The 18,610-nt window shown below is 48.2% G+C and overlaps 8 protein-coding genes across 8 annotated transcripts; 4 read left to right on the forward strand and 4 right to left on the reverse strand.

The window, feature by feature from the left end:
- Positions 1–61: 61 nt before the first annotated feature.
- PFICI_12291 (uncharacterized protein) lies at positions 62–1,297 on the reverse strand (the record flags this gene model as incomplete). The annotated part of the gene is made up of 2 exons (XM_007840872.1): positions 62–897; positions 1,066–1,297. The coding sequence occupies 2 exons, from the start codon at positions 1,295–1,297 to the stop codon at positions 62–64; spliced, it is 1,068 nt and encodes a 355-aa protein (XP_007839063.1).
- A 1,424-nt stretch (positions 1,298–2,721) lies between these two features.
- On the forward strand, positions 2,722–3,216 carry PFICI_12292 (uncharacterized protein; the record flags this gene model as incomplete). The annotated part of the gene is made up of 1 exon (XM_007840873.1): positions 2,722–3,216. One exon carries the CDS (start codon positions 2,722–2,724, stop codon positions 3,214–3,216), a length of 495 nt encoding a protein of 164 aa, XP_007839064.1.
- A 466-nt stretch (positions 3,217–3,682) lies between these two features.
- Positions 3,683–5,338, forward strand: PFICI_12293 (uncharacterized protein; the record flags this gene model as incomplete). The annotated part of the gene is made up of 1 exon (XM_007840874.1): positions 3,683–5,338. One exon carries the CDS (start codon positions 3,683–3,685, stop codon positions 5,336–5,338), a length of 1,656 nt encoding a protein of 551 aa, XP_007839065.1.
- Positions 5,339–5,474: 136 nt separating this feature from the next.
- On the reverse strand, positions 5,475–6,996 carry PFICI_12294 (uncharacterized protein; the record flags this gene model as incomplete). The annotated part of the gene is made up of 2 exons (XM_007840875.1): positions 5,475–6,644; positions 6,709–6,996. The coding sequence occupies 2 exons, from the start codon at positions 6,994–6,996 to the stop codon at positions 5,475–5,477; spliced, it is 1,458 nt and encodes a 485-aa protein (XP_007839066.1).
- Positions 6,997–9,032: 2,036 nt separating this feature from the next.
- On the forward strand, positions 9,033–13,134 carry PFICI_12295 (uncharacterized protein; the record flags this gene model as incomplete). Its single annotated transcript, XM_007840876.1, has 4 exons — positions 9,033–9,376; positions 9,430–9,991; positions 10,046–10,418; positions 10,472–13,134. 4 exons carry the CDS (start codon positions 9,033–9,035, stop codon positions 13,132–13,134), a joined length of 3,942 nt encoding a protein of 1,313 aa, XP_007839067.1.
- Positions 13,135–15,360: 2,226 nt separating this feature from the next.
- Positions 15,361–16,098, reverse strand: PFICI_12296 (uncharacterized protein; the record flags this gene model as incomplete). The annotated part of the gene is made up of 3 exons (XM_007840877.1): positions 15,361–15,584; positions 15,669–15,800; positions 15,861–16,098. 3 exons carry the CDS (start codon positions 16,096–16,098, stop codon positions 15,361–15,363), a joined length of 594 nt encoding a protein of 197 aa, XP_007839068.1.
- A 583-nt stretch (positions 16,099–16,681) lies between these two features.
- On the reverse strand, positions 16,682–17,347 carry PFICI_12297 (uncharacterized protein; the record flags this gene model as incomplete). Its single annotated transcript, XM_007840878.1, has 2 exons — positions 16,682–16,825; positions 16,880–17,347. 2 exons carry the CDS (start codon positions 17,345–17,347, stop codon positions 16,682–16,684), a joined length of 612 nt encoding a protein of 203 aa, XP_007839069.1.
- Positions 17,348–17,707: 360 nt separating this feature from the next.
- Positions 17,708–18,437, forward strand: PFICI_12298 (uncharacterized protein; the record flags this gene model as incomplete). The annotated part of the gene is made up of 3 exons (XM_007840879.1): positions 17,708–18,124; positions 18,193–18,342; positions 18,402–18,437. 3 exons carry the CDS (start codon positions 17,708–17,710, stop codon positions 18,435–18,437), a joined length of 603 nt encoding a protein of 200 aa, XP_007839070.1.
- Positions 18,438–18,610: the final 173 nt, after the last annotated feature.

Here is an 18,610-nt window from a genome sequence, read left to right on the forward strand (position 1 = left end):
TTACAATGTTGAAAAGAAATAATGACTCATCCAGGTTGGCGGACAGTTTTGTATTATTAGCTTAGCAGCCTACTGCGATTGAGTTCGCGTACAGCGCGTATGTGTCAGCGTTATCGAGCTCTTCCGAAGCACTGATATCAGTGACACAGCCCTCGTAGCCGTAGCAAACATCGTCGGTACCCTTGACCTCAGTCAGGTGAGTAGACTCGTGGATCAACACGTAAGGCTGGTCGGCAACATGGCAGGTTGAACCAGTCGCGGGAAACTGGAACCAATAGTCGCACACGACGATGTATTCGTCAGATCCCGGTTGAGTATAAGCCACAACACCATCGGAACATGCATTTCCAATGTCCGTGCAGTACAGCGCCACGCCGCTCGAGTCGCTGTTGAAGACGCTCGAGGCGATGGTGTCAAAGACCTCCGCGACAGCGCTCTCGGTGCTGCTTGACGTCGACTTGAAGTACTCCTCCATATTGGTTCCGGCAGTTGCGGCGGCGGCGGCGTTTGTTGCGTAAGTCTTGGCAACGCTGATAGCGGCATCAACAGTACTCTGCTTAGAGCTGCTGCAGTCGCTCTGGACTGTAACCCGCTTATTCTTCGTCGCCGCACGGAAAGCGGTATGAACCTTGGCCGCTTTGACGCCGTCGACGGCAGCTTGGACAACATTGGAGTTGTACAAGACTTGGCCAGCAATCTTGTTACTATCCGCTTCGGCGTATCGCAAGCTACCGGCAGCCGTGATGTTGAAGTCGCCACCCGTGCTGAGATCGTGCACTTGAGCCGCGTCCCATTGGACTTCAACCGTTTCTCCAGCTGCAATAGTTTGGAAGGCAGAGTCGCTCAAATCTTCTGTGTGAACATATAGGCGCAGACCAGTAAAGGCAACCTTGCTATCTGAAAAAGAAATCAAATTAACAAACTATTTTCCACTTTACAGCTAAGTGAACAGCTGGAGATGGACAAAAAGACGAAGCAGGAAACTTTCAAGAAAAAAGGAAAGAAGAGAAGGGGAAAAGAGAAACGATAGAGAAACAATACAAGCAGAAAGATTGAGTTACTTACCGCCTTGTGAAACCTTGGACTTCTCAACTGGAGACTCGTCCAGAATACTTCCAGCCTTCAACACCTTCAAAGAAGTGGCTCCAGTGTTGGTGATGCTGGCCTTGACCTCACTGTTTCCGACGTGCTCAATTTCAACAACAAGAGGAGACGAGGAATACGCCCTTTTGTCAAGACTGACGACAGCAGCATTGGCCAGAGAGGCGAGACAAGAAATAATCGGCGCGGCCTTCATGTTGGGGATGGGAAAGCTATACCAGCTCCAAGAAGAATACAAGGAGAGACAGAATCGAAGAAAAATGAACGGATGGAAGAACAATTTCAAGTCAACGTCGGTAGTAACGATTGTGAACAGCTTCTTCTCACCATGGCGGAATGCTGATATTTATCTTCTCCTTGCCGACTGATATTTTCTTCCCCTTTCTCCATCGTCTTGAGCGCCACAGCCACCATTAGCGATATGCCGGCACATGGCTAAGCGAAATGCGGAGGGTAGCATGGGAAGCAACGAGAGAACAAGGGGTTGCGAGATGCTTGGCATGTATAGCTCCCAGTGCCGCCGCCAAGTCTTCCCAGGGTCCGTTGCGAGGCTCAAAGAAGCGTACTCGGATTGACGAAGCCGTGCTCTTCCACCAACCCGAACCCGGTTGCCATAGAGTAGCAATCAAGCTCCTGCTACACGACAGGCATTGTGGGTGAGCTCATTAGGTAATTGACAGGGCCTGCGATATATTGTAAGGACTGAGAGGAACATTCTGGCCATGTTCAGTGGGGTCTTAAAAAGAGAGGCTAGAACCTGATGGGGTTTCTAAATCATCCCAAGATTGGACGATTGTGTGCTCTAACGGTAGAATACGGGGATTTAAACATGGCAAGCATGGCTCCATTGAAATCCAAAAAATTGGAAGATTTTTTATTCCACGATTTGTATTTAAACTTAAACTTTGCCCGTTGCACTTGTGGTATCGGACATATTGACCTTGTGGGGGATCCCAGCAATGGAAGTGGGCCAGTGACAATAGCCATCGTGTAGTAAGAATATCAGGTAGATTGACGCGCTTCGGTGTGCCATACAGCACGTGGCAGATGCGACGAAACACGTTAGTCCATAGGTAGGTTGCACAGCGCAAGTTGACTTCCTGGTAATACGGGCTTTCATGCTCCGGAATAGTCCTTCTATCAGACTGCAAGACCTTGACAGGGCAGGTAAGACCTTTTGGAGCCGGAGACATGAAGAGACAGATCGGGAAAATCAAGTGGCAATTGTTGTGAAGGTGGGAAAAAGTGCTTACTCTGTAGAAGACCCCTAGGCTTCAAACTGCCGCTGGGCCAGGGATGCTGGGTATGCTAATCCACTATGCTTAATTGTAGGTGATGCCAAGAGACTTTTTACAGTGGATGCATAGTATAAAGAATATTTAGGGACGTGCTAGCTGGTAAGCGAGACCAGGGCATTTATTCACTACATCTTGGAAATCGCACGATGTCGGGCTCCCATCTACGGCCATTGTTTCTATTCAAATGATGCCCGTTCCTTGGAGAGTTGAAGATTTGAATTGACTGGCGACTCAATAGAATCGTTGCCTTGGACTTATCAAGGCTCAAAAGCCCTTCTTCATTGCTCACTTTGCATCCGTCGCTGCAAGGCGGGAAAACACAATGACGCAAGAATCATTCCTGGTAAACCTTCAAACCAATGTCTCCGTGACATCAAAGAATCCCCCAATTATCTCGGTATCAGTCAAAAACACACATTCCTCCGAGGTTGCGACGATCCTCAAATGGGAGTCTCCATTGGATCCCGCCGCACTGGCTCTGGGCCTGGTATCCGTCATACCCGCTGGTACGACGGAGCCGATCCGCATCAACGCGCTCAAGATTAGCCGGGCAATGCCGCCGGGCTCCGAGTCGCTGGTGACGTTGGGTCCCGGGGAGAGCGCGACAAATACCCTAGAGCTGCGGGAACCGATCGTGCCCGGAAGCGTCTGGGCGTCTGGGGACCCTGCCACGGTCTGGCTGAGCGGGAGGTGGATGGCAGTCTGGCTGGGACTCACCAAGGACGATTTGCAGAAGGACATGCAAAAGCTGCAGGCTGTCGGAGCCGGAGTTGGTTCCTTGATTGGGAGATGGGAATCCAATAAGGTGCTCATCTGATTCTTTCAGGTATTTGGAAGTAGATTGGAACTGTTTTGCTGAATGCACTAAATCCGATCTACTTTTAGCGCATTTTTATACTGGTTAATGCTGGCCTACTAGCTAGCCAGAGCAAAGGAGAAGAAATAACTACATGAGCATCGATTAATGGTTCCGTCAGTGGTGCCTACTGTTCCCCGAAGAAAGTCATGCCCTCTTAGATAACATAACGGGTTGGCATAACGATCTGCAATCACGTAGTTTCCTGTGGGTACTGTCAATTGCAATCATGCGGCACGGAATCGCCCAAGTCCTGGACAGGACTCTAAGCTCCTATCTCACTCACGGCATACCCCGCACAATGCTGTAGTCCTATCAACAGCGAAGCTCGGATATATAGATGATGAGACAAGACTATATCAATAGACGTAGTTCATTGAGATAGTGATCCTTAATTTGAAATCCCCAACTTCGCGACATCTACAATATGACATCGCTGCGACTCATACTCACACCGCATCTCGACTGCGACCCAGAGCAGCACTCAATCAGTGTGCGCATGATTCTCACCCTTCCCGACAAGGTCAAAGATGACATTCTTTTCCACCATGTGTTGGCCCGAGGCCCTATTAAGACTGTGCAATACACCGCAAGCGACGTGACCATTCGTGATACCAATGGTTCTCTCCCTTTGTACGCTGCCGACTCCAAAGACGGGCGACGTCGCATGTTTCACGCCGGGAGAGACGTTGCGCCTGGAGAAGTATCTGTAGAGTATACGGCGACACCTTGGGACGCGACAGAGTCAAGCCCTTGTGGGCCTCAGATAGCTCTTGAACGGGATGGTGGTGGGTTGACTTCGGCTGGTATGGCCTTCATACTCCGTCCCGCTACAAATGACGTCCTGGACACGACTATTGAATGGGATTTGTCGTCGGCCCCGCAAGACACACGTGCAGCATGCTCGCTCGGCGAAGGCGTCACGGTTACAGCACAGGTAAAGGCCACAGTACTTGATGAGTGCTTCTTTGCTGTTGGGCCATTGCAAAGCTACCCCTCTGGCGAGACGAAAGGGCCATTTGGCACGTACTGGCTATCGAGCCCACCATTTGATGCAAAAGCTCTGAGTGCCAAAATGCACGCATTGTATCCAAAGATGGCTCAGTTCTTTGGCGACCCGGACCCGACATATCGTATTTTCATTCGCCGGAATATCCAGAAGTGCGTCTCCGGTCGAGGCCTCCACCGTGGCTTTGTCTTTGCTTGGACCACGGTTGCACCGCGCGACGAGGACGGGATCGATGAATTTTTGATGCATGAGACTATACACAACTGGCCACGGCTTGGCCATTCCGCCGGCGGCCCAACACTTGAGGAGATGGCGGATGGTTGGTGGAATGAAGGCATCGCCGAATACTATTCGCTTTTCCTCCCCTTCAGATTTGGTGTTTTCACTGAACAAGACTTCGTTCGCCGGCTGAATATCCATATTTCAGGCTATTATACAAATCCCGATCGCCAAGTTAAGAATAAGGATATCCAGAGCAGATTCTGGGCTGGTGGACATGTGAATAGAATTCCCTATCAACGCGGCATGATGTACTTTCTTCTTCTGGCGTATCAGCTGAAGAAGTCCGGGGGGCGTTCCTTGGATGAGCTGATACTTGAGATGATACACCTCCGAAGGCAGGAACAGCCTCACGGTATCGCTATATGGAATGCTATTCTTGAGAAAGAGCTAGGCCCCGACGTTGTGAGAGGATATCAAGACATGTCCGAAGCGATCCCGATCGTCCTGCCGACTGACTTCCTGCGCGTCGCTGAGGGTCTAGACTGGAATTTGCAGCGCCAAGACCAGGAGGAGTTTTGTCTCGGATTCAGCGAAGACAGTTTGTCGCGCTCGGGGGGCACTGTGAAAGACCTGGATACATCGTCTAGGGCTGCTAAAGCAGGTGTACAGGAAGGCGATGTGACTACGCGGCAGCATAGCTTCTTTTTCGATGCCGACCGATGGGGACAAGACTTTACCATGGTCGTCCGGCGAATAACACCTGATGGTGGCGAGGAGCTCAAAACATTGTCTTGGTGGCCAAGAGGTATAAACAAAGTAGAGAGCTACCAGCTGATTCAGAACCACGCCTAGAAGAACTGGCTGGGCCAGAACCGAGCAGGTGTAACCATATTCAGCGCGCAAGACGTGGCACCCGCCTCTTTTTATTGTCAATTCCGAGCTGAAAGATGCCAATAGCTGCGTTCATGGCTTTGATCCTGTGATTCTGTCATCGCCTTCTCTTTTCCGAGCGCGATCGTGACCAGCCCTTCAGAAGGTCCATTTCCGCCGTCTCTGGTTCAATCGTGTCCTCGACAATCCATGTCACTGTGCCATCGGGATTCCGTTTTACCCACTTCTCATATCCTCGCCAATACTCTCCGCCATAACGATCGGCTTTTGCGTTCCTAATGTATCTGAAGTCTCTGAGCGCTTCTGGTTGGTAAAGGGTCTTGTCCATAATATCGTAATCATCGGCGCTTTTCACCAACGCCGCACCCTTGTGCCTGATTCTGTAGCGCACAGATGAATGGATAAACTCGCATGTATCAGTAAGGCGCTGGTCAGTGGTTTCCCCAGTGATTGGATCTGTGACACAATACTCTCCCGGAGTGCGTATCTGCTTTCCAGTGATGGTCGAGTACAATTTCGTGTCTGAAGCCTGCAATAGACCCATGGCCCATGAAAGCACACGTACACGCTTGCGATGGTAAAATTCGACATTCTGCTCACGCTGCCTTTGGATGTACGATCTGTCAAACGCCAGGAATGGGGAAAGCTGAGTGATCATCCAAGCAAGTGTTATGTCCGAGGATGATGTGTCTTCATAGCCGCCTCCCACCCCCGAGTGAGCTCCAAGAAACCAGCATTGCCGGAGTCGTAACAACACCGCGCCCGAGCCAGGTTTAGGTGATTCCCAGACGGTTGGCGAAAATGGTGCTCGTCGTTCGTCTAGAGCCAGAGCTTGGAAGGCGTACTCGACATTGGGAGGTACCTCGGTGTTTGTGAAAGCATATTCGCGTGTGGAATGCATATAGACTGGAATCTTGAACAGTTTTATGGTTGGCACACCCAGAGAACCTACAGTGTCGAAAACGCCAATTGCCTTGATGGCGGGGATCGCGGGCCCAGATAACCCAGCATCCACCAGCCTGTGCCAGTAATGCTTACTTCCAGCCTGGAATACGGGACGATGGCGGAGCGGCCAGGAATGTGTCTCAAGTTTTGGCGTGTATCCGGGAATATTCTGATTCTCCCAGTCTTTAAAGATAGGGTAGAAGGCCCCAAGTCCGCTTCGGGTCAGTATGCCAATGCTGGAGATGAGAGACCCAATGCTGCGCGCAATGAAGGCGCCGCGTGAAAAGCCGACCAGGAATATCTCATCACCCTCTTGGTAGTTCTGGACAATTAATTAGTCGGGCCATGAGACCACGAAGAATGATGCTTGTGTCCAGTTGACATACATTGCAAATAAAGGTGTAAGCTTGTCTAATGTTTTCTCCCAAACCATGACCAAAGATGCCACTCAAATGGCCAAAGAGCCCGCCGGTGCTGCCGACACCCGACTGATAAAACACAATCTGCTGGACTCCACCCCTGGACTCTGGCAACAGAGCGCGACAGAGACGTGTTATGTTGGATGGGATCGCGACTTTCTCGTTGGTGCCAAACAGGGAGTAGTTCCGAATGCCACTATTACTGTCTAGCCATGTTCCGTCACAAGAAATAATAAGTCTTTTGTAGGGCGGCATTGCAACTTGTCAGCCTTTACTATGGCATGAGAGCGGCAGCGATATAGTAAATTGTCGCAAAGTATAGGTCCATATCCGAGACATGTATAGAAGACGTCCTGACAGATCGCGTCAATTGAACATGTTGCAGAGACATGGCTGACGAGAGCAAAAGGGGAGGCTGGAAATAAGTGCTCGGGCGTTGGTGGAAGCCAAGAAAAAGCTGACATTTTTTAGGTGATGGATTCGGTAGAGCGCGTAACCTTACCTGTAGGACTCGGGACAAACTTGGTGACTAGGTTGCTGTCAATCATCACCTGCATGACCTTCCCGCCCGGAGCTACCCCACTTGGTACGTCTCCGTACATTTATTTACGTAGTAAACATCCCCCTTCTCAAATAGGGTCTGCGTCGGCGGCTCGGACGGGCACTTTGGTTCGCTCTGGTTCTCTCATCGTGGCTCTGCGAATCAAAACTGACGTGCATTCTGCGCCTTGTACCTTGCTTGGGGGTTTGCAATGTTGTACCTGTAAGTGGACAATAGATATACATAATTAGTTGCTGCAGAAATCCATTTTGGAGGACTTTATCAATCTCTGGCTTGCAACATTGAAGGGATAATGAAAGCGTGGCGGCCTTCGTGTCATATGTACCCCGCCAAGCCAACAGTGCACTTGTTGAACAGAGCCCGCTCCGTAACGGCTCACATACAGTCAATCTGAGAAGATTCGCCCACTCGTGCACCTTTTCTATTTACTTCTTCTTAGTTAGGTATGGACATAGGAACATGCTCATATCAAAATCCGAATACTGGCTAAGGGGTTGAAGTGTCGAAAATGGTACCTACGTAAAAGGATGTACCAAGCAAAGTTCCATTTAGCGTTTACAGCCACATATGATGGCTAGCCATTGTCTTTAACACCTGAACTCAGTGGATGGGTACCCCGCTGCATTCCGTCACGCCGTAGAAGCCCAGCTCATAACCCGAGAATAAAAAACTGAAGCAAATTTTTGACTACCCAAGATGGCTTGAATTTTACACCATGGCGCTGAGCATCAAGACCCACACGTAGCAACGCGAGATTTTGGAATATCTCTGTCGTGGCCGACCTCAATTTCGCATTGTCATTGCAGCAGGCTGCTGCATTCACAGATAGCTTTTAAACATGACACCCTTTAACGGCGAATCCTCTCATCCGCGCCCTTGATAGCTCAGTTGGCAGAGCGATGGACTGTAATTGATACCATTCCAATCCAGGAATATCCACAGGTCGCCGGTTCAAATCCGGCTCGAGGGACTCAATCAAATCGACCATATACATACATGGTCGAACCTTTTTGTTTTTGTATTTATATTCATTTCCTCTATGCCACGTTTGGCCGTTGCAAATTGGATGCAATTCTTTTGGCTTACGAACCCCCCGATGATCCTGTACTTCATACAGCGTTCCAGAGGCCCCACACTTGAATACTCAAGCTCAAATCTTCTAGTGAAAGCCCTTTCCAGAGGTCGGATCCCGTTGTCAAGACAAAGTTCACAATTCCATTTTCGAGCAGAAACAAAGATACACGCACGAGTCGAGGCCTTTCAAATGCGCATCTATCGTAATCTCTTGATAATTGTCTACCGTATTTGTACAGACGCCTAGATGAGTTGTGAAGCATTTTTTATTTTCATCATGCTATTTAACATGCTCGAATTTGGTGCTACCACTTCTAGCCATCATTCATTGAATTTATAAGTGATCTTTACAGCATATTAGGGACTCAGCTGCATCACATGGGTAGGGTGTACGTATCAGATCATCTGATTTCTTCACCCATGTCCGTAATCGACGGGCGGGGTAGTTCAGCCTGCAACGCGAATGCGCATCCGCAAAGCTGGGTTACCGTCAGATTACGAAGCACCCGGATCGAAAAGACATCCAACCGTCCAAGATGCGATTCTCTTATTAGTGTAACAACCTTATCGCCGGTGTAGAGCACAAACTTCAACGGCAAGGCCCCTTTTGCAGGCGGCGGCCTGAGGCAGGCTTCGTGGGCCCGCACGAGGCAAGATGGCGCCTCATTTGACCAGCCTGGTGTATCGACTTCGTGGATTACCCTCTTATATAAGCAGCCACACTCAAGCCGCTGGACTTCTCGGCTGGGCCCTAGGACAGCAAGTCGCCAGCATAGAGATCTGCTCTCTGGCCACAGTCACGGTCAGTGCTTGGACCGGGACGACCAAGACAGCTACAGTCATGTTTGAGGAAATCCCCCAGATCGTTCAAGACTCTCCAAATCAGGATGAATGGACTATTTTGCATCCTCGCCTTGTGCACGGTCTCCTTCTCGACTCGCATTTCAGGGGCATGACCCCTCTCCACGATGTCTTACCGCCTCGTGAACACAAGTATAGGTCAGTAACTTGTTGATTGACATGAAGCCCCGTATTAATGTAAGTCAATGCAGCTGTATCGCAATTTCAGGACTTTCAAGCCATCCGTTCGGTTCGTGGCAACCTCAGGGCGGAAGAAAAGAGTTCATATGGCTTCGTGACGAGTTACCACAACATCACCCAACGATGCGGGTGTGGGTATATGGTTACGATACAAACTTGACTGATAGAACGTCGTTTCAATCCATCTCGGATCTTTCAATCTCTCTCATCAATCACCTCGAGGCATCCGACTTCGCGTCGCCCACGGCGCCTCAGATGCTCGTGATGGCTCACAGTCTCGGAGGCATTGTTTTCAAGGAAGCTATTTCCAACTTGGCAAGAGGTGGAGAGAAATACACTCACATCCTGCACCTCATTAGAGGTGCCATTCTATTTGGAGTACCCAATCTTGGAATGGAACAATCTCACCTCCAGAATTTGGTTCAGCACCAGCCTAACCGATCTCTCGTGAAAGATCTGGCGTTAAACTCGCCATACCTCCTTGACCTGGACAAAAGGTTTCTGGCACACAAATTCAATCACAGGATGAATGTCATCTGGGCTTATGAGACTCGGACATCTGGCGTTTTTGAAGTAAGAGCGTCGAAGATCACCACATCCCTTGTCATAACCTAATCAGTGAACCAGGTAACCCAGGATGGCAAGATTTGTAAATCTGCCAATCGGAGAATCCTTGTTTCAAAAGAGTCAGCGACTTCAAATCTCATAAGCGAACACGCGAATTTAACTATCCCGATCAACAAAGATCATTCCAGTATTGTCAAGTACCATAGAAATGACGAAGACTGCTCTAGAGTCATGTTAAAAATCCGCGAAATCATTGACGGTATCGTTGCCTCACCCTCAGGAAGGCCAGGTGCATTTGACATCTCGGGGCCCCCTGTGGCCGAGCAACAAGCCCAGCCTTCGACAGTCACCCCAAGCTCTGGACCGTCCATGAGCTTTACCTTTATGGACATCCGTCAAGACGAGAAGATAGTTAGCTCCGTGACTGCAGCCAGTAAGTCTTGTCTAAGTATGCATGACACAGATGATGATTGCTAACTGGCCCAGTACTTGTGTCAGTACTTCACGTACCAGAACTATCCGAGAGACATGAAGCAATTGAAGCCAGGGCTATGCATACATTCGAGTGGATATTTGAAAATGATGAGCTCGAATTCACAAAGTGGCTCCGTTCTGGGGATAAACTCTACTGGATCCAGGGAAAGCCTGGGTCTGGAAAGTCAACTCTGATGAAGTTCATTTACAATGACCCAAGAACACGCGCCCTTCTCGATAATTGGAAGAATTCCGAAAGACCGATAGTTGCGTCCTTCTTCTTCCATCATCGTGGATCTGTTCTCCAAAAGTCTATTGATGGGCTACTAAGAAGTATACTGGCTCAGATTCTCCGGCAGCAACCCCGGCTAGCCGATATATTCAACTCTGCAATTGAAGAGCTGGTGAGTGTCAGCTTTCCGTTGAAGGAGCAAGCCTTGAAGACCAAACTCCAAAGCCATGCATGGAAGCAGAGTGAACTATGGAAGATGCTCTGTCAAATACTTGGGCAAAAACTGGTCAAGTTAGATATATGCTTCTTCTTCGATGCACTTGATGAATACGATGGCACACCAGATGTCATCAAAGAATTTCTCAGCGACCTAAATCAAGCGTCTAGCTCCGGACTGACCAATTTGAAAATCTGCTTCTCCAGCCGTTCGTGGGAATCTTTTAAAATAAGCTTCTCCAAACACACCAACTTTTCAATACACGAACACACTACGAATGATATTCAAGCGTATTGTTACCAAACGCTGGAGAGCCTTGAAGCTGTTGCGGAACTTCTCGGACCCTTGGTTCCGGAGATTACAGAAACCGCAAGTGGCGTCTTTCTGTGGGCAAGACTGGCCCTCAGAGATCTCATCCAAGAGGTCGAAGAGAACGAGACCACAGCAAATCCCGAATCCCTTCGAGAAAAGCTGAATAGACTCCCCAAGGAGTTGAAAGACTACTACGGGGAGATTGTCAAGCGTTGTCACCATTCACTGAGGATGCAAGCTTATATGCTTTTAGAGATAGTCACGCGCAGTGATGGGATCTTGACTCTTTCTCAAGTGTCACTGATTCTGGCTTCCTTCACCTCAAAGACAGTCAACGCCTGTCGGAATGCTATTGAGCTCAGTAGAACGAATGAAGGCATCGAGGGCTCTGAATTCGCACATACAGAGAAGATGATCACCAATGCATGCGGTGGCTTAGTCGAGGTCAAGGGTTTATCTTATGTACCTCAAAGAATGTGGTACATTCAACTCATGCATCAGACGGTGCGTGAGTTTGTCCTTGGTCCCAAATTCAAGACCTTGTTCTTGGACAGCGGCGCGAAATACCAGCACGAAAACGGACATTCGTTTCTTGGCAAGTTCTACTTGACCCAGAGCATGATGGGCGTTACGTCAACGGTGGGAATGAGGTTCTCTGAATCGATTAGCCCCGTAGAGCTGGCCCGATATCATCTCAAGGAAGCTGAAATGACCACGGGGAAAAGCCAGCTCCAGTTCATTAATTCTTTCACTCGTGATCAGATCGATGCTACGTCGTACACGGGAGGGCGGACCGGGTGGACCGGGTGGACAGGTCCCCGTGTCACAAATCTCCCATTCGCACAGTTTGATTTCGCAGCAACGGGAGGTCTACATCTGTGCCTTACGGAACTGATAATACAATACTTTGTCACGAATGAGGAGAAGGACGCAGCTCTGCTTCGCTTTCTGTCCCTTCTAGGTGTTGGCGATCACTCGCACCGAACGAATTCAAAGGACTCCCAAAGCATACTACAACTGTTAGGCTTGGAAGAAGGAGATACACCCCTGAAGTTCCTCTGCAACAACCGTGTCAATCTCATATCTCAACAGCCCGTTGTCAGATTGCCCCCATATCCTGAAGCTGAAGGCGCTAAAATTGGCATTTCTTCCCAATACCCTATTGAGGGCTTACCCTTTCCTGATCCGCAAGGAACCATCAAGAAGCCCGTCAAAATTATCGAGATACATGATGATTTGCTCACAGTTTTTGAAAAGCTTTTCGAAGAAGAAAGGGACGCAGGCAGCGACCTCATCGCTCTTCTCCGTTCTGGAATAATGATCTGCAATCCATGGTTCACAGATTTGGTTCTGGTGTCACAATTCTTCGCCTCCACTGATGTCATGATCTGGGGCCGCATGTTTGTGGAATGGTCCATAGTATTCTGGAGCACGAAAGAGCGTGCTGAAGATACAGGGCGGATATCCGTGGCACTGGCAGAGTCTATTATCAATATTTTTAACTGGATCAGTTCGGACCAAAAACTATTGATAAACAACAGAGCTGCATGGAAGTTGGCCCGGCGCAATTTGCTAGGTCCGAATCGAAACTCTTCTTTATACCTAGAAGTTGTACAGAAGATGGACGTTTTGTTGTCCAGAGATAACAATAGCCCTTTCGTTAACTCTGAGAATTCCAACATCCAGTGGAACAGAGACGACCGTTTTGAACATTCGACACGGAGAGAGCCTGAGGTAAGAGAGCCTGAGGTAAGAGAGCCTGAGGTAAGAGAGCCTGAGCGTGTTGATGAGCATCACCCTGTGCAGGAACCCTCAAGGGGAAAGAAAGTACCAAAGAATGAAACGATTTCAGCATTCAAGAACACACTAAAAACACGGATCAAGGGTGCATTCACCTCCTCTCGAGGGGGTTAAGGTGTCAAGATGCAAAAATTCGTGGTATCTTCAGACCGATCCACGGATTGACTTTGGTGGAATAGCTTCATGTATCACCTTCTAGTCATATCTTTCAAATACACACGCAATGCATGAAAATGATATTTTCTGGGTCCTTCATCTCTCTAGCCTTCTGGCCGAGAGCATAAAAAGGCACCAAGCATTTAATACATTGTTGACTAATTTTCCCTATCTTTATATATTCCTGGATATTTAGAAATCACAAATCCGAAGATGCATGTGCCAAATTGCATATTTCATAGAAAAATAACATTATTAATGTTCTAGTGACGCTACAGCACCGGGTTTGACGTGACTGCCATTTATGCGATTTGTCTTGTATAATTCCACCCACCGTTCTGTCAGCCAGTAAGAGCCAATGGTCAAGTTTTGGTCAATATATGATTCGAATTTGGAGACTCTGCGCCCGTCTTTTCCTCTTTTTTCTTTACTTCTTTTTTCTTCCTTTTTTTTCTCTCTCTCTTTTGTTTCCCCTAATGTTTTCTTTTATTATATATAATAGTGACGTTCGATATGCGCCGTCGGATCCGGTGTGCCCGCTTCAACTCAGTTTGGGGGTGAGCAGGAACGCCGGTCTCTGGACCGGACACGATGCATTGGCAGCGACGAAAAGCCACCGAGTGCCTCATAAAACGGAAGTAGCTTGCCACCGAGAGCTGCCTAGATGGTCAGAACAATCCAGACCGACATCTCAGTCCCTTGACTAGAAGGCGCCGAGGCTCAACTGGCCCCGAGTGCCTTCAATAATTGTGATACAACAAGGTACGGCAGCAGATACTGCAGCGGCACCTTCCCTCTCATTGCAGATCTCACGCCGAGCTCACTACGGATCATTGGTGCCTGGGGCGCAAAGAGTCATAGAAGTGTGTTCTACCATCGTTCTTGCCATATCATGGCCAGAAAGCCTCTCTTGTTGCCGCATCGCTGCATAGCCTATTTGACCCGACCCATGGATCTCTCGTGTATATAAGTAGGTAGACCCTCCTCTCCTCGAAATTCTTCCCCCCCCCCCCCCCCCCCCCGTTTCCTCTCCATTATCTTATCTCATTTCACCTTCCCACTCATCTCCTCCTACATCTTCAACATGTTCCTCTCAAACACTTCTGCACAGAGCTTCTCTCTACCTACAGCCGTGATGAGCTTCAAGGCGGCTTGACCCAGCTTTTCAAAAAAAAAAATAAAAAAATAAGGTATGTATATGACGACCCTTCCCCTTACGATTAAACTTGTGTTCACTTTTTTTCTCTTGTTTTTTTTGTTGTAATTCTCTCGTATGCATTTTTTTTTTGTTTTTTTTTTTGCGTTCACTGCGAAGTTGGTTCTGCAAGTAGATAGGTCTATGAAGCCATCTCGATTGAGATGATGGAGGCGCCACTTTCGGAGTTTCCCTCGTAGTGGCCCAGAACGAATGGTCGGGCACCTTTTCCCGGTGTTCTGGATGAGTAAGCTTGTTCAAGCGAACATTCTGAAACTAAGATCTGACCAATAATGCTATTCATGTTCCGCAATTATGGATTTTCTAATGATTACCTCTTCCTTCTGACCAATTTTACGTGAAATATGGACTGTGCGGGTCACATAAAAAACGCCAATCGAACCATTTCCCATGGAGGGCATTGAAATTGGTCAATAAGCTAGTGTTGTGCTCGCATTGAATGGCAGAATTCATTTCCACCTAGTCTCATCTGTGAACGCCTCGGCATAATGATCTCATTGGTCGCGTCACACATATGAACTTTACAACGTTATCTGGCGGATCTACAACACATATCAAAGCTAGAGTACGTCTTCAATCATGTTCCTCGCCATGAGAGTGGCAAACCGGCATTTGGCCAAGGACGACATTCTCATCATGATCTTCCTGCCAGATGGGCAACGCTGACAAATTCAGTTTTCCAGAAATGACGGTACCTAACTCGGGATGACGGAGCGTGTTGGACAGGTCTGGAACACTATTGGAAGCCCAGTTTCTTATTTCTTGAAAGTTTCGGCAGACATGCTTGTTTTGCCAAACTGCCCAAGGCTCGAGCCAGCCGTCAGCCCACCGCTGAGGAACAAGACTCAGGTCAGCATGACATTGAAGAGACAGCCGAATAGAGTCTATGCAATGAGCTGCAGAGGAATATGCCAATTAGCTACAACTCTGACACTAGGGCGGACGCCGGGTCCTTCGTTGGGAGGGGCTCAAGACTCACGGATGTGGAACTCTGGCGGGACTTGTTGATCTTCGACTTCAGTCTCGGAAGGATAAAGATGATTATAGAGGACTGTTTTCTTGCGCAGGTAGTTGAGGCAGTGTAGTTGATGAAATACGTCCATGCCAAAGAAGTAACCTGATTGGTCATGGAATTGAACCGAAGACTGGCCCATGGCCTCGACCTTTTCTTGGGACACTTTGATCCAACCCACTGATATGTGTCAGCGCTCAAAGTAAAAGTGCGCGAAGGTCTAGATGTAATTGGATTTCACGAGAAGTTGTTAGATGAACTCACACCCGTCTTTCATGCTGATCTTGGCCCATTCTGGATCGGCTACAGAACGATCGAATGTCGTGTAGACAGACTTTTCTCCTAAAGGGAGCTGGTATTGGGAGTATTTCTCTTCAAATGGCGCTTCCCATGGTTCTTTGTATTCTTAGCTGATGAAGCATGATCGAAATGCCCACTCTGGCTGCGAAGACTCACCGTATGGAGTTCCGTGCCCTGTCAAGTTCCGGGTGCGATAGTGGAAATTCACAAAAGCCCAAGAAATATTGATGAGCAATAAAAGGCAGTGAAATACATAAGTAATTGCTTTTGCCAGTCTTGAACGACCAAATCTACTCTTGGTCGGCCTTTTGAGCTCAAACTCGTCCTTTTCACTGGCTAAGAGCGTAGCTTCCTCACTGGATAAGGTATCCGAGTCGCGTTCGAAGTCAGCCATGGCGATCTCTATGGTAGAATCACGTTATTAGGATGAAATGAGTTGAATAAATCATTTAAATCACATTAAAACCAAACGCGAATATCGTTGTACTGACTTGGATGTTAACAGCCCTGAAGGTGTCTGGTCCGGTCCGGGCTGCAGCGCGGCCCAAAATAGCCCGGACCGGACTCCCCTCTATCCGACCATCGGCGTCGGAAAACACAGTCAATCACTTTTGGTCACCAATTTTCTTGTGCAACAGATTCCCGACTTTTATTTCCACATTTTCAACGAACTGCAACACATATGCTTGTTATAAACATATCACTGTAGCGACTGATCAAACCAGAATTACGGAGCTGACAGTGTCGTATCTCTTTAGTCATGACAGAATGATAGATGAGAACAACCAGAAATTAAAACTTTTGAAAAAGCTGCGGATCAATATCTAGTCAATGCTCAAAGGGCAATGAAAGTAGAGACAGACTACGGTACTTAAAGCACTCTAGGCATACTAAAGAAAGATCCATATAAATGGCAGTAGCCATATAATGCATTTGCATTTTTGGTTGTGTTTCCGACTCGATATTTTCTTGGTACATCAAATTTCGTCCATGTCAGGTAGTTTCATCAAGTCCAGAAGCACTCGCCAATCTTTACACTGGTGCTCTACGCCCTGCCCATCCGTCTCCACGTAGCCCTCTGCTAATGGTTCCAAGGTCATGTCGGCAGCACAGAGTATATCCTACAAGATTCAGTGTATACTCAAGAATGTCTGTTGCCTTATTACATCTCTCACCTGTCGCAAAAAGTCGAAACAGTGTTCCAGGTGATTTTGGTTCAGTGTAAGATCAACTACCCTTTTCTCGTGGCTCCCTGTTTGAGGCTCCGATGCAACTTGCCTTTTCGCCGGTCTCGCATCGTCCATGGCGAGATTGGCAAACTCCTCTCGAATAGCGATTAGGCAGTGCATCTTGTGAAAGACATCAATGCCTCGCGGGAACCGTCTGCCGGCGTCGTCGCGCCATTCGGCATCCCACCAGTCATGCCAGACCATAGCTCCCCAAAATTGGCCGGCTTCGGCATTGTCAAAGTCGCGAAGGTGTGGATGATCGACGAAGGTGTAGGTACGGAGCGGCAGGTTCATGGGCCACTGCGAGACGGGGCGTTCCCAACGACTATGAAATACAAAGGCAAGGATGATGCAGAACGTGGTCAAAAGACCCATCCCCCAGGGGAGTTTGGAGTTTTGCGATGGAGGAGCCATAGTCACCTGTGCGTGCAAAAATTATTTTTCCGTTTTCGAAAAGCGAAAAAGTCAAGAAAGTTTTTGATGGAAAGGCCATCTGATGCAATAAATCAATCAATAATGTGCCATTTGTAGTATTTCGAAAACGGGGACTGTATACGCCACTGTAATTACAAGGCATTATCCACTACCGGTCCGGGGCAATGCACCCCACCAAGTCGGTCCGGCTGATGAGAGGCCAATGGGAATACAGACATTTTTCTTTTCATGCGAACATACTTCTTTGTAATTTCTCAAGGTCAATAAGCCTGACATGTCTACATAGTTGAGGTCAATTAACTCCAACTTGTAGTACTCATATACCAAATTTTCCAAATAATGTTGAAGTACGTGTATATGGCCTGCGCGCTTGGCGCCTCCATCATCTTCCTGTGGCTGTCTCTGACTGGCCCACCGCCACCAATTGCTCACCATACCTATTTGCCCGAAGTGGAAGCAAGACCACGCTTTCTACTTGGAAATGTGACATACCGACACTTTGACGACACAGCCGAGCGTCTTTGGGACGAGCTGGTCCCTTCTAACAATGGTGCCGTCCTCGCCACCAACATAACCAGTGGTTTTCACTTCTGGGCGATTCCCGCAATGTTCCACCAGCTCCGTTGCCTGCGCGAGATTCGGCAAGAATTCATCGCGCTTAGCAGATCTGGAGCAGAGGCGCGCAGGTTCATGTCTGATCGGGGTCCCGGATCCTCGTACGCAAACGTGTCGTACTGCTTTGACTACGTCCGTCAGGTACGATCAGCCATGACTCAAACGCACCTTGGAGATAAATGACATATTTGCTGAACTCTAGTGTCTAGAGCATTCTCTGCCATGCAGATACGACGTTGCACCCGGTCGCGCAACTCACTCCAGAACAGAAAATCATTGACGGAAATGCCTTGTGGCACATGTGCAAGGATGATTCAATCCTGTACCAATGGGCACAAACGTCTGGAATGCCTCACCAGGTATGTTTAGTCAAAAGTGTTCGATACCCATCTTTGCGCTTGCTTATATGATCATCTAGGACTATCTAATTCGTGAACACCCGATTTCCGGATGAAAATGTCTCATTTTCTCTGTGAGCGATTGGACAAGATCGAAGTGCCCTGTCTTTGTGTGGCCTTTTTTGACATAGCAATGAGGTACTCTTCGAAATGAGAATGGTATATATGCTGATGACGACTTCAGAATGATTGGGGGTTAAATGGGAAGTCATATCGTATATTAGTAAAA

This window comes from Pestalotiopsis fici (genome assembly GCF_000516985.1).
Source record: "Pestalotiopsis fici W106-1 unplaced genomic scaffold PFICI_Scf_10, whole genome shotgun sequence".
NCBI classification, from domain to species: domain Eukaryota; kingdom Fungi; phylum Ascomycota; class Sordariomycetes; order Amphisphaeriales; family Sporocadaceae; genus Pestalotiopsis; species Pestalotiopsis fici.